General features: G+C 39.4%; 1 protein-coding gene across 1 annotated transcript in view; it reads left to right on the forward strand.

Annotated features, from left to right (window-relative positions):
* LOC119650069 (protein fem-1 homolog B) overlaps window positions 1-14,896 on the forward strand; it is a 56,438-nt gene extending 41,542 nt beyond the window's left edge. The window contains exons 7-16 of the mRNA XM_038052569.1: window positions 9,778-9,881; window positions 9,938-10,025; window positions 10,081-10,193; window positions 10,253-10,337; window positions 10,396-10,479; window positions 10,542-10,637; window positions 10,696-10,925; window positions 10,977-11,079; window positions 14,347-14,485; window positions 14,542-14,896. Coding sequence (XP_037908497.1) covers window positions 9,778-9,881; window positions 9,938-10,025; window positions 10,081-10,193; window positions 10,253-10,337; window positions 10,396-10,479; window positions 10,542-10,637; window positions 10,696-10,925; window positions 10,977-11,079; window positions 14,347-14,485; window positions 14,542-14,705 — 1,206 coding nt within the window. The 3' untranslated portion in view covers window positions 14,706-14,896. The remainder of the gene's footprint in view (window positions 1-9,777; window positions 9,882-9,937; window positions 10,026-10,080; window positions 10,194-10,252; window positions 10,338-10,395; window positions 10,480-10,541; window positions 10,638-10,695; window positions 10,926-10,976; window positions 11,080-14,346; window positions 14,486-14,541) is intronic.
* The last annotated feature ends 363 nt before the right edge of the window (window positions 14,897-15,259 follow it).

The raw sequence follows: 15,259 nt of genomic DNA on the forward strand, positions 1-15,259 counted from the left end.
CTTCCGTGAACGGCAACTTATCCCTAAAAAGTAGCAAAATATTATTATATGGACATCCTACTTTAAGCAGAATTGAGTAATGTTATCCCTCTCTTCTGGTTTAAGGGTTTCCCGTAGTTCTAACATTTCCTTTAAACGCCTACTCAACTTAAAATGTCAGTTTCTTCTCTCCCTTGGCCGCCGAAGTTTATAATCAGACAAATACTCGTACTTAGGCATAAAATTCTGAAGATTCACTTTTTCCTTATTCATATTGATGAATCTAACGTAAACCGTTCCATTCCCATAAGGTTTCATTACGGCATTACTTAGAAATACACCGGGCGAAACTTCCTGATGAAGGTTAATAATAATAATTTTCCCGTTGTATCTCCGATCGAGATCTTTTCTTCTTTATTTTAAAGCGTAAAACTGGACAAGTGGAAGGGTTTCAAGCCAAACTTGTTTTCACACATGCATTTTGGAAGATCTTCGTCAAGATTCATTCCTGATTTTCTTATTTGTGTAGGATTGCAAGCTATAGAAAGAAATTTGTATAGCTACTAATTGCGTGTTACCATGCTCGGCTTACATGTTTAGCTAAACCTCTTCTACAACTTTCATGTAATTACACATTTTTCATCCGATTGCGCATTGAATCATCAATGAGTCGCAGACACTTTAATTCTCATTGCACACTTTAAATAAGAAATAAGTGAGAACTATAGAGTTCATATTTTGTTTCAGTTATAGGCTTGCGGTCTTTTTCTTTCTCCAGAAGTTCTTCCGTTGCTATTCATGTACATTCACACTCTTGTCTCTCATTACCCACTTCCTCACACCGTACTGACAAAAACGTAGCTATACAGTCTTCAGGAAATAACGATCGAGATAGTCTGAAAATCTATTTCCCCAGATTCTGCGTTCTCTGAGAATAGTAATTTTCCCCAACATAACGATATCAACCTTCTTCGGCATCACTAGAATCGCCGAATTAAAGTTGATAGCACGGCCTGGTAAGCCTTGAGGAATTCCCCTAGTTCTGAACAACATTAAAATTACAGTTGTGCTACCCTGAACCCAGTTTCACACATTTCCCATTTACACATTCCCAGGGTTTTATTGTCTTCCCCAAACAGCCCATTAATCGTGATTTGCCGTTATATATCTAAAACTAAATCCTTTTTCACCATATAACTCTTTGCTAAGCTGCACACCATCCGTGTATCGCTCTATCACAGTTCACGGGGTTTACAGGTCGTCTCATCACATCCAAGAACGGTTTCTACTAGTTTTTTTGATTGACTCCGCTCCGCCAGCTACCTACGCATACAAATCGAAGTGTCGTGATCCCGCGCCGACTTCTGCTCGCTAACAAGCGTACATCCGTCTCCCTGTAATCCTACAAACTTTACATTACGTCGACCCTGCAGAAGCGACCGGGGAAATTTTTGTCGAAAACATTATCCCGGAATATGTCTGCACTTTAAGCAGCGAACGCAAAAAGGCTAAATCTGTCGTCTGATACTCTCTTGATTGATGTCCAAATTTTCCACAATTAAAACAGTTTACATTTTTAAGGTTTTGTATAAAAAAAACCTTATTAAAATCAGACCCATTCTCAGAAACTACCCAACCGAAAAATCTGAAAGAAATCACAAAGCTACCACTAGAGGGTGCCTAGGTTCCGAAGTATCATACCGATATCTGTTCAAACACCAAGTTTGGTGGAAATCGCACCACTACTATCAAAGTAGGTCAAAGTTGTCGCTTCTTAGCAAATTCAAGACAAGTCAATATCACAAAGTGGATATTCTCACATAATATATGGATATATTACGTGCTAGGTACTGATGGGGCAAATGCAAACTCAAATGGGTTATATAAGAAATACACAAAACTTTTCATACCTGAAGTGTCCAGCTTCCGGTTTCCCGACTTGTTCTCTTTCCTGCTAGGTGGTGATCCGGTCCCAGTCACAAGAAATTGTCGGAGATTGTGTCCATCGTCGTCAGACCAAAGCAGATTTTGCACTCAGGTTGCCGTATATGCTGCACTGCTGCTATGAGAATCAAAACTACTCCTGGTAAACTGTTCGAAGAGGCCGATCATTGAAATGCAAAGAACTGTCGCTGTCGTTCTCATAACAAATAGCTTTTGCTTGTTGCAATGTTCCAGGAAGCTTCGCCACCAAAATCAGTCTTCTCACTATTTTTATCTATATATATGTTATTTTATTTTATCTATATATATATGTACATATCCTTTTGCGCATGGAATTAAGTGGAAGCATTCAGATACATGGGATCAACTTAGATAGATATGTGTGTGAACACAAATATACGTATCAGTATGCGGTAATTGGTAATATCTATGGATGGTCATACTATAATATTTACGTTTTTAATCTGTACTTATAGTATATATAGTGTTCGGATAGCTGAGTGGTTAGAGCATAAAGCGGAAAATCGCGGTTCAAATTTCACTGGTGGCAGTGGAATTTGTATCGTGATTTGACGTCGGATACGAGTCGACTCAGCTGTGAATGAGTACCTCAGTCAAATCAGGGCAATAATCGGTCGAGCGCAATGCTGACTACATTGCCTCCTACAGGGTACTGTAACTCTGTAGTGTACCGTTACGGTCTTGAATGAAGTCCTCTAACACACTTCAAGGCCCTGATCCATTATCGATTGTTGCGCCAACGATTATTATTATTATGTAAGAAACTTTCTGAGCACATTTTTCCATTCGCATATGGCTAAAAACCCAAAATATTCCTTCATATTTTTTTCAAACTATACTATACGCACATATTACAGATGTTTTGTTTCACACAAGACCTTGAAAACAGCAACATTTATCCTTGTATATTAACCGAAATTAAGGGGGTCATCCCGTTTGAAGGTTGTTTTTTTCGCTTTTTTTAGAATTTTTTTTTTTTATGAAGAAGTGGTTAAAGATACAAATACGAGTTTTTCGCCCTGCATTTACTAATATCTTGAGCATGCGTAGTAATTTTTCCAGCCCAATAGCATAGTTCACTATTGAAATACAGAGCAAATCTCCAAAAAAGATGTTTTTCTGCTCCCACGCTAGAGGGCGCTGTGATCATCTTTTAAAAAAGTAAACGGTATTTTAACGTGCAGACCTAACCACAGTCGGCAAACTAGGATTATTAAAAAATATTGAAAGGTAAATTTCTGGTGCCTTATTAAACTTTTTTTTTTGTAAACTTTGATGTTTTCTCAAGCCTTTTTTAATGAATTAAAAAAAAACTACCCAGTACCCATCCCAAGATCGCGGTTCAAATTTCACTGGAATTTGTATCATGATTTGACGTAGGATACCAGCCGACTCAGCTGTGAATGAGTACCTGAGTCAAATCAGGGTGATAATCTCGGGCGAGCGCAATGCTGACCACATTGCCGTCTATAGGGTACTGTTGTGGCGCGGCAGGATCCGCAGCATTCGAAATTTATTTCGAATGTTGCGAATGCGGACACGTAGATGGCGCGGAACTCTCCACTCGTTTTGGAGCTCGCCACGAGAGGGGAGGATTAGCGGTGAGAAAGTGCCGTTGGTTGGAGCAGAAAAGACCGCATGGAAATAAGCCGGTCTCTTCTGTCACAACCACCGGGAGACACACGCGGCTTCTCTCGCGGCCCATCGAGTAAAACCTTTCACCGTTCACCATAATAAAGTTTCTAAATTGAATAATAATAATAAGTCGAAGGCAATGCACGATAAACACGTGAATTGTCTTTGGCAGCCATTTGTCGATTTGCATCTGTCGAACAGATGGCTGTGTGCTGGGGAGCTCTTTGCTGAGACGGAGGGGTTTATGTGTGCCATTCAGGATGACGTGGTCGCCATCCGAGCTTATAAAAAGCTCATCATGAAAGAACGGGTGGAGAACAACCAGTGCAGAATGTGTGGTTCGGCGTTAGAGACGTTGGACCATCTCATTTCTGGCTGTACTGTTATGGCATCGGTGCAATACATCACCAGGCATAATGCTGTATGTAAGGTTATCCATCAAAACCTTGCATATAAGCATGGGCTGATCACGGGAACATGTCCGGTTTACCAATATGAGCCGCAAGCAGTACTTGATATTTCTGCTTACAGCAGGTATTGGGACCGGCAAGTTCTGACTGATCGCCATACCGCACACAATAAGCCTGACGTACTGTTAGTTGACAAGACGGGTCGCTCCGCGTATATTATTGATGTTGCTATCCCCCATAATAGCAACATTGAACGGAAATACGTGGAGAAGAAGGTGAACTATGAGCCATTGGCTCGGGAAATCAAAGAAATTTGGCGTCTCGAGCCGGTGGTTGTAGTTCCCATAATATTGTCAGCTACAGGTATTGTACCTAAATCCCTGACGGCTTCCCTTGATGTCCTGGGACTTTCGCACAGTGTGGTTCAAACCATGCAGAAGTACACCATTCTGCATACGTGCTCGATGTTGCGGGGAGTACTCAACGGATTCTCCCACTGACCTACCACCGGCCACCACCACCAGTGTCCCTTTTAGTTTTTAAGTAGGTAGGATCGTCCGAGCCTAAATGCTTTGCACTTAGTGCTAGTATTAGGTAAAATCCGGCATCTGCCGAGATTGTGATAACTCGGAAATAATATAGTCATAAAGTTTCTAAATTGAATAATAACAATAATAATGTTATAAAGTAGCGTTAATTAATATTAGGAACATGAAATGTGCAAAATGAATATAACGGAATATATTGAAAACCCATTTTTACAAAAGTGACAGTAAGTAACGCTAAACTGTAATCCTGTAGTGTACCGTGTCGTTACGGTCTTGAATGACGTGCTCTAAAATAATTCAAAGCCCTGATCCAATTGGATTGTTGCGCCGACGATTACTATTATTATTATAAATTAACGGCTTTCCAAATGAAATCCATGACTTTACAATTGAAATTAACATTTTCTACAAATCAAATTAACGAATTTTACATTAACTTTTTCTGAAATCAGATTTACATCGAATCTCCGATTTTCTAAATTCAATATATAATAATTCAAAAGAAGAATGTTACATTGAAAAACCACTGCCATGTAGAATATACCCTTTCCCAGTAATGATACTGTAACCTTTGAAAATTTTTACGTCTTGGTTGCTATAGATGTTAGCTGGCAATTGAACAATTTTCAAGGTGGCCTATACTGTTACTTATTAGTGTCCATATTAAGTTCATTAGCGATAAAATTGCCAAAAAAAACCTCGCTCATAGCCTAAACACACATGAAATTCTCACTCACAATCTAAACAAACATGTCTGGCCAGTTGGCTGAATTATTTTTCATTCGATCACCAACCGCCTGAACAGTCAAAACTGACAGACTAACTCATTTCATCCACGTTATGGCCGCCGGGTAAATGCGGTCTCTTCAGGCGTAACTGACAGGCCGAACTGAAAGTGGATGACGACCTTTACAAATGTAAATTAAAATCCAATAAACTTATATCCCCCCAACACTGCAATTTTAAGTTGTAAATAATCGTTAATTTTTTTATTTTGAGTAAATTTGTAAAAGTGTTAATAGTACAATAAAGCAGTGTTTTTATTCAAATTGTGTGTAGTGGTGTAGTAATGAGTGTCAACATGGATATTAATAGCAATTCAGTATAAAATATGTTTTATTTTGAAAAACTACTTAACAGATGAATAAGGATTTGCAACAAGTGTTTCACCAGCAGGGTTCACTGCAAGTTCCTCTTATTTGTGCATGGCTTTGGTTTCCAGCACCACGTGGAAACTGCGATGCTCACAGTACCATCAACATCAAGAGTATGACGCTTTTGTTAGGCGCATACATTATCAAATTAGGTTCCCACATATTAACTGTACCATCTTCCCATTCAAAGAAGCAAGTTTCTCATAATAATTAAGAACATACAATCAGTTCATTATAATAAACAAGTTCAACAAACAGTGGTTAATAGTGAGCAACTAAAGACTATAAATATAAGTTCAATAGATTTAAGCTTACCTTTTGTCCGTGCTACTTCATCGAATAAAGTACATATTAATCGTGGTTTTCTTATTTACGAAGTATATCTTGAATATTTGGTCGCTGTTGTTACTACGGTTAATTATGTATACTTAATTACCATTTGGTCAACTACGGCGTATATTCTGATATATACCAGTGCGTAATTAGTGACATACTAGTGCAAACACCTGTAACATGTAACACAAAATACAGCAGGGAACAATAGAATCTGCTAACACAAATTGACGAAAATGGAGTTATCGTGAAATTATCCGCGTTCGCGATCAAAATGAAAACCAATACTGCACAATGCGTAATGAAATACAGCAAACATGAGTGTAGTTTAACAGAAGAAGGTTGCAGTGGAGTTCATCGGCTAAAATTAATCGAAGACGTGTCGTGAAAACAAACGCAAGCTTGAGTAAACGGAGTAACCATTGACAAATCAACAATTGAAAATGGTTTACGGAAATTAAGCATGAGCAATATCGTCATGTTCGTCATGGGGTCGTTCGTAGTCGATCAAATGAATGCTCGCCGCCGACATCTCGACAAGATGTCAAGAAACACAGCCAAAAATGGTTTTCATAGGCGAGTGTCGGTTTACCTTGCATCTGCGCCGAAAGCAAGTCCGATCACGGCGACCATCACGAACGAAGAACGAATATTTTAACACAACCAACCTGCAATGCAGAGAAATTGTACATATTTTTACGGGAATTGGTATCAAAATTGGATTCGTTAGCATTCGCTTAACGCCCAAATTTATCAAGGCAACGAAGCCAAGGGGATATTAGATTGCGGAGGACTAAATAAAACATTGCTATCGTATGATAAATTCAATTGAAAATGTATTCTTAATAGTCAAGGGATTTATTCGGCAAGCTCCAAGCGATGTTATGTGTGATCCTGTGTGATTCCTTTAGCTTTTGTCCCGTTCACAAGCGGGCTTGGCTCGTCGTTATCATTTCCGCCTTTTTATTCGATTAAAGACCTGATCTAAATGTAGTCGTGAAGCCTTCCAATCACCATCCAGCGTATCAAGCTACTGTTGTTTCGGGCGGCTTTTTGGTCACTTGCCAACGACTTCGTTGTTCAGACCAATTTTGGCGAGTGAAATTTCATTAGCGCGAATTACATGGCCATATCATCGAATGCGTCCCTCTTGCGATTTTTCCGCAGTCGGTACAACTCCATATCGATCGCGGATATTCTTATTTCGGATGTGATCAAGGCGTGTCACGCCACTAGCCCAACGCAACATCTTCGTCTCCATCACCGCAAGATGCCGTTCATTGTCTTTTATAGTTGGCCAACACTCAAAACCATGAAGGGCGACAGGACGAACTACTTTGTGTTAAATTTTAGATTAGAGAAGTTCGTTAATACGTCGATCGCAAAGAAAACCAGTTATGGACCGCCACTTTATTCAGGTTGCACTAATGCATGGAGCAATTTCATAACGGAGTTCTCCATAGACTGATAGCGCTGACACCACACCACACCACTGACAGTGATAGTGTCTCTTTCAGTGGAATCAGTCGTTAAAAATAGTTTTATTTAGATTCAATCTGAGACCATGTTGCATGAGGCGATCATTCCAGTTTTTTCATAAATTGCTCGAATTCATTTTTGCTAGGAGACGCTAAACATCTTCATAAAGCATTGTATAGGGTGCTGGCCGTTGAATGTGACTGTGTCTATAACAAGAACAAAGACGAGTGGTGAAAGGGCGCTTCCTTGATGAATAGCAACAGAGATATGAAGGGGGAAGTTTATGTGACACACAGTCAAACGCTTTTTCTAGATCCAGAAATGCAGTATACGAGCTGGATTATTCTCACGATTTTTCTCTATGAGTAACCGCGCATCGTGTATTGCGTTAGTAGTTACGCGGTTCTTGTCAAATCCGGCTTGATTCACAATTATTTGAATGATTTCGCGAATACGGTTGTCAAGAATGCGTTCAAAAATTTTCATGGTATGGGATAGCAACCGGATCGAACGGTCAGTTGAACATTCTGCTGAACTGCCTTTCTTTTTCCATATCAGTCAGATGATGTTCTATCTTCCTCAATAACCGGATTGAAGAATTCACTGAGCGACAGTGTTGGGTCCCAGCTCTTCGCTTTCCAAAGTTCAGATACGATGTCATCAGGTCCTGCTGCTTTCCCCAATTTCATTCGCTTTATTGTTTCCTTGACTTCAGTGGCGTTGACACGTTGAATGGCTCCAAATGTCGGCAACGCTTGCGGAAGTGGAGGATGAACAAATTCTGCTGTTGAAATCCTGTTCGAAATATTGTCGCCATTTATTCGTCGCGGCTCGTGGGTCGGTAAGCAAAGTACGTACTTGTCATTAACGCAGCAGTGGTATTCGATATCCTGTCTGCGTAGTTGTCGGCTTTTGACAAGTCGATACAAATCTCTTTCGCCATCCTGAGTGTCCAGTTTATTGTAAAAATCTTCGTAATGGACAGCTTGGTGACAATTATCGCTTTCTTTGCCTCTTTCTCTCTCTCTTCTTATAAATTTGCCAATTGGCCAGCGTTCTGGTGCAGACGCTTATTTTTACGGGCCTTTATTTCAACATTGCTATTCTAAAGCCAGGTATCTCGCTTACCCGGTTTGGTAACCCCGAGTGTTGCATAGGTGCTTTGTGGATCGTGTCTTTAACATGGTTTCACAATTCTTTCACCTTCGTAATGGTTGGTAATCGTGTGAGATCATTTCTTCTTCCTTCTCACGAAATCGCCACCATTGAATGTACCGCAGGATAGCGCGTTTCTCACGCTGTTTATCATCGGCTTGATTCGCAAGACCGCAACCGACGGTCGATATAGAGGTGTGATGCTTTCATAGGAAACGGCTTTGTAATCAATGACGGTGGTAAGATGTCGGCGTCTTATGAGAATATAGCCGATTTGGGTTTTACTTTTCTCATTATAAAATGTAAGATGAGACAATCATTTGATGAATAATGTATTCACGAATGTCCGCAAAATCGACTATACGCTTGCCATCCTCATTGCGCGCTTCAAAGCCTTTTCCCCGGGGCATCCCTTTCGGAGAGGGCATCCCTTTTCATCCACATGATCATTAAGGTCGCCTGCAATGTTGACATAATCATCAGGTGGCATGTTGCCGGTTTCTGCATTGAGAAGTTGATAGAAGGCATCCTTCTCGGCAACAGGTCGAAGGAGTTAATTCTGTAACATCCGACGATTACATGCCCTACGTCCGGGATATGGTAATGCTTCTTCCATCTGCAGGGAAGTTATTGAATTTGATTTGGAAAATCATTAATTTTATCTGAAATATCGTTAATCGGAGGTGAAAATGATGTATATCGGAAATGCACAATTATGATGCTTATCAATCTGGACCGGAATTTCTTAGTTAAGATCCTGCCCAAAATCGGCTCGAAGGTCATGAGAGCGCCCCTTGTGGGGTTTGCAAGCAACACTCCGACACCGCTAGGCTTTTCAGAGTGCAGAAACAAGAAGGTGAGGAGTACTGCCCAGAATTTCACTATTTAACTTCGGGTAGGCCGAGAAAGCCCACCGATATTTTGGAATAATTGTTGCAACTACTTTGAATATAGTAACTGTAATATTCGATAGCTCGCTACAAGCACATTTTGCACAAGGCCGAGATAATTTTAAATTCTACTATCTTCTGTATTGAGAAAGAAAATTCGCGATTTTTTTCCCGATTGCGAGTAAAAATTTGCATTATCATATAAACTGTAATTCATTTAATTTTGCAGACCATAGATGCTTTAGAATTGATGGGAGCTTCATTTGCCAATGATAAAGACAACTACAACGTTGCAAAAGCATATCAATATTTGATGCACGCAATGGAGTTGCGGTAATTTAATAAGATACTGAAGTGAATGTATTTTTAAATATTTCGTTCTCTTCAAGATATGCAGATGTCGATGATGTGATAAAAAAGAATTTAGCGCCACCAATTCCTGCTTACGAAAACTGGGTTGAAAGTCAAACTATCCAGGTAACTTATTCTCATCAACTTAATTCGGAATTACGAAAAGATTGTAATTTTGCAGGATTTGCAAGCAATACGATATAACAGCAATTCAATACATATGGAGTCTCTTACAATACGGGAAAGGATACTTGGCAGAAAATGTCCAGAGGTTGCCCATCCCATTGTTTTCAGGTTTTTAATAAATTTATGAATTTGGCAACCATCAAGCTAATGAGTTTTTTATCATGCAGAGGAGCAGTGTGCGCTGATAATGGTCGTTTCGATCGATGTGAAAGTTTGTGGATGCATGCCCTAGAAATTAGACAGGAAAATAATGTAGTTAACATGTTAAAGATAGAATCTTAGTTTATGCAATTTACTGCCTTTTTTCCAGCTATCTGTTCAGCGGGATCTTCTCAGGTTCGCTCAAGTATTCTCACAGATGATTCATATTAATGCAGCTCTGCGAGTCAGTAATGTAAAATTCAATTTCCTCCTTTTCTTGATTATGGGAAATTTAAATGTATAATATTTTCATAGATACTGAAAGTTTCAGCGGCATGTATTGTGGAATTGGAAAGAAACAAGCAAAAGATGGCAAAACCAGGTCCTAAAGACGATGTCGAAGTTATAGCAGTACGCATTATATTTTGTTTCCTTTTTCGATTATTTTTAACTATTTTGAACTTTTAAGGAGGAGTATGAACAAAATATAGTGACCGTGCTTTATCTTTTAACCATCCTCACAAAAGTTTTGAAACGGCCCAATCAAAGAATACAAAATTCTGACATAGCGGCGCTGTACAAACTGGTTTTCACTTTAAGTAAAATGAATTTAAAATTGCGCGATGGACAGACTTTACTTCATTTAGCGGTAAATGGTGTAACTCCTGTCGACGATTTTCATACAAATGATGTTTGCAGGTATGTCTCCTCTCATCAATATATCTCGTGCCTAATTTAATGGTTTATCAGGTTTCCTTGTGTGGATACAGTGAAATTGCTACTTCATTGTGGAGCAAATGTTTCAGAATGCGATTGTGATCGTAACACACCCTTGCATATATTGGCTTCTACGGTAAGATACGTAATTTGATATATTTTAGTTTTTTGAGGCCGGTATCTCTTCTTGTCTTGTCAAAAGATACAGTTACGTCCTTGTGGTTTGACGTGAGTGCCCGTCGTGTGTTGGTCTAATCGCACGATCCGCGATGTCGACGTTACCACAACCCCATGAAACACCTGCTAGGGGACCAAACGCAAATAACCTGGTCGAGAACATATATATGGCTGTCATTTACTGTCGTTCGCGGTAACCTGAAATGCGCTTCAGCTCCCACTATGATTTCTTGAGACGCCTGCATTCTTTCTCTGCTATTTTGCACCAAGAGCCTTTAGAACAAACTCGTTGGCCATCTTGGGAGAGTGGATTCCATTACATGGCGTAGCCAGAAATGTAATCGTCGCCACTCCTTGATGTATGACCCATCCACTTCTACTTCCGCCTTTCGATCACAAAGCATACGGGTGCCAGGCCTATGCGCCAAACAAGTTCTTCGTTTGTAATACTATCAGGCCACATTACTCCGATGGTACGACGCAGGCAGGTACTGATGGAGGCTTGGAGTCCTCGAGTGACATTGGGAGCAATTTACCATGTTCTACTCCCATATAGCAACACAGAAAGAACACTAGTATAGACAGTCCCAACTTAACTTAGTGTCAAGATAAGTGCAGTTCTAGTTTCTAGGCAAAATGGCGCAGGCGGACGTTGCGCTGCAAATGCTTCGGGCAACATACAATTCGGTACCACCGTCCGCAGAAACTACACTTCCTAGATATATAAATTGATCGACGCTTTCGTTGCTTTGCCCGTTATTGCAGATAGGGAGAATACGATGATCCTCAGTCTGAGGTCCTTGATTTGTAAATCTTCAGACCAGCTCCACTTGCTTCTATTTCCAAATCCATAGTCATCCATCAAGATCCATGACCCGGTGAGAGAGCAAAGAGACGTCATTAGCGTAGTCGAGGTGTTTGAGGAAAGATGCATGGCACATTGAAAAGCGTCGTTACATCATCGACAACAAGAAGAAATAATATCGGTGAATATCGGTAATATCGAGAAGCTCTCTCGAAATCGATGAAGAACAGATAAAGCAAAGATTTCAACTCTGCGCAACGTTTCTAAAATGATGTGGTCAATGCAAGAGGATCCGGTGGGGAAACCAACGATCAAGCTGGAGTTGTTCTTTGATGCTTTCCAGGATTATTTTAGCTATTATCTTCGCGACGGCGAGGAGCATGCAGATACCCATTTAATTATCACATTCAGAATGGATGGAATTTTAACGGTCATCCCCTTCTACTCTGTGGGAAAGGTCTCGGATTCCCAAGGTTTATGTATGCATGAGCAGAGGTAGCAACTTTGCAGTAACTGCGGGGAGACCGTCATGTACAGCAACTTTACTCGGTTTGTGTGCCTTGATAGCCGAAATGCCCCAGAAATTCTCATGAGATATATGAACTCGGAGGGTTATCCCGGTTCCCATGGTATCAGATAACCTGCTCTCTTCGTTCCCGATCCCACCACGTGGAGTCCTCTTTAGCCACTAGGTGTTGATTCAGTCGACAGGCTTGTTGCTCCGTCTCACTTCTTGATACATCAGAGTACCTGCCAAAGGATACAGTGTCAAATAATCACCTTGAATACTAAGAACTTATAATAAATGCATATATGTATTAGTTCTGTAAACCATTATGTGCGACATAGCGCATCAACCAAACCATCGTTGATGGTTTCTAGCAATTTACTTCAGCTTTTCCGATGATTGTCTGAAAGCTAGTATCTGCTAATGAGATTTATTTGATTTCTTCAAGTAGTATAGTTAGTTGTTATACACTTTTTCCAACACTTACGTTAGATTAAATAGTAAGTAGTAATTAAAAGTAAGAAGACTGTATACATCAGATTCAACTCCCAGCGCTTCTTCGAAATTTCATGATGAAAAAATATAATTGTACGGCAATTGTGCGAGAAAAATTCTGCGCATAAGGTTTGGTGTTAGTGCTGCAGTGCATGGTGTGCGTCCATGACTGCGGGCATGTGGTATTGCAAGACTGTTTATAGTTTGTCACATGGGATTGTGAAACATACACAAGAAAATTATCTAAGCTCCATCGACACACCAATCTATTAACCACAGGGTAACGGGCCGGTTAGCTACCTCGTCCCTACCTCAGAGATACACAATGACATTCCGTGCCCCGTTGCCGCTGTATTTGCTCCTTCTGTATGTTTTCCTTGAATTATACGCATATATCATTTGAACCCTTAAACAACTGATATACTGTTACTGTAAACAAATGTGGCGAAATTGTTTGAATAAAAAAAAATGCAGTTGAAGAGTAATGTAATGTGCAATGCACATACACCAAGGTGATGCTTTTAAGGTTTCGTGGTGTATTGAGGAATGGTTTTCATATCGCACGTCGGTTCGCTTTGAATCTTTTCTGTAGACTTGAAATAGTTTTTCCGGAGTGATGTTTTAAATTTAGTGCATAGAAGCCGCGCTTCATGACAAATGCAGTACTTGCAGCATCTTTTCGTTTCACGTGACAAATTATACTCAAAACATATTCGTTCTCAACATAAATATAAATCATCAGTATAAATGAGTACTTTGACGATTTGAAGCTATCCAAGAAGACTGTATACAGAAGATTCAACTCTCAACGTGTTCTTTGAAATTTTACGGTGACGGAAAATTATTGCACATCTTCCACCGCGATGGGAGTTGCGCAACAAAAAAATCCGCGCATAAGTGCAGATGTTAGTGCCGACTATGTCCACGTGGTTGCGAGCATATGGCTACGTGCACCTGGCAGTATCTGCCATACAATAGACATTATATAACTGTTTATGGCTTCCACATCCCAGTCAAAGGCAGAGTTTCCTTAAAGGTTAATTTCGCATGTTGATGGATCTTAATGAAATCACTGAATAAATGATGCTTCAAAATTCTTCTATGGGAAGTTTGGTGGAAGCAAACGCGCGCAACATTCTCGGCAATTAATCAATGTTTGCTTCCTTAGGAAGTGAGGAGGAAATAAGTAGATGCATCTGTTTTCTGCTGGGATAGCAGAAAAAAAATTAGGTTTCGGTTAATATAGGTATAACATAAAATAGAGTTGCAATAAATTTACCTTTAATGTCATTTTTGTGATTTTTTTGTGCGCGTAGAAATGGCTTTGCTTTAAATTAGTCTTTATACTTGATTGCTAGGTTAATGTTAAATCGGAAGTTACTAATATTACCTCCACTAACATTGCCTCTTTTTAATAGCTGCAAACTGCCCGTTCGAATGAACACAATGATATTATCACGACTATAGAAGAAATTATAAAGCTTTTCGTCGAGTCGGGCATTCATTTGGATGCAGTCAATAACGATGGTTTAACGGCCGCGCAACTTTGTACTTCACGTAAGTTATAATGCTTCACTGAAACGGAATGATATCACGATGTAGTAATTTTTCAGATTTAATTGAGTCATTAGTCAAATCTTATGAGATGCAGCTAATAAATCTGAAGTGTTTGGCATCACGATGCATTACATGTCATAAACTGAAGTATAGAGGTCTCGTTCCTCAACATTTAGAGAATTTCATCCAATTACACAGTGCCGAAAAATTTGCAGATTGATAGTGGGTACTAGACGTAAAATATCTAAAGTTTAAGCAGTTCGTAAGAGAAAGTAAAACCATTTTGTACTGATTAAAAAATATTCAATTGTTTTTAATGGACAAATAGTGAATTTTGGATATTATTTATTGGAAAATACCATGTGTTTAATTACTTTTTTGTACTGATTAATACAAAGGATCAAATTGATAGAGTTGACTTTCTATTGTAATTTTTATAAACAATTTAGTTTCCTGATTAAAATTTGTAAAATGCAATCTTTTATACATGTCGAACATTTTGAATGAAATTCAACTGTTATACGAAATCCGTATTGGCATTTGTATGACGTACGCATATATGTGGAAGAAAATGGCGAAATATAGGTCGTCATTACCACTTGGAGAAAGTGAAAAGTGTAGTTCAATTCGACTTTTAATAACTAGGCAAGATCTTCCTTTTTCTATCACTCAATAATAAGGGAGAAATGTGAGTAGGGTAAAACGGTTCTGCCATATGTATTGGTGTATTACTATGTAAAAGGTGCAGTCATCGACTCGATGATGCGTTCATAT

The sequence above is a fragment of the Hermetia illucens genome, chromosome 1 (assembly GCF_905115235.1).
Source record: "Hermetia illucens chromosome 1, iHerIll2.2.curated.20191125, whole genome shotgun sequence".
NCBI lineage: Eukaryota > Metazoa > Arthropoda > Insecta > Diptera > Stratiomyidae > Hermetia > Hermetia illucens.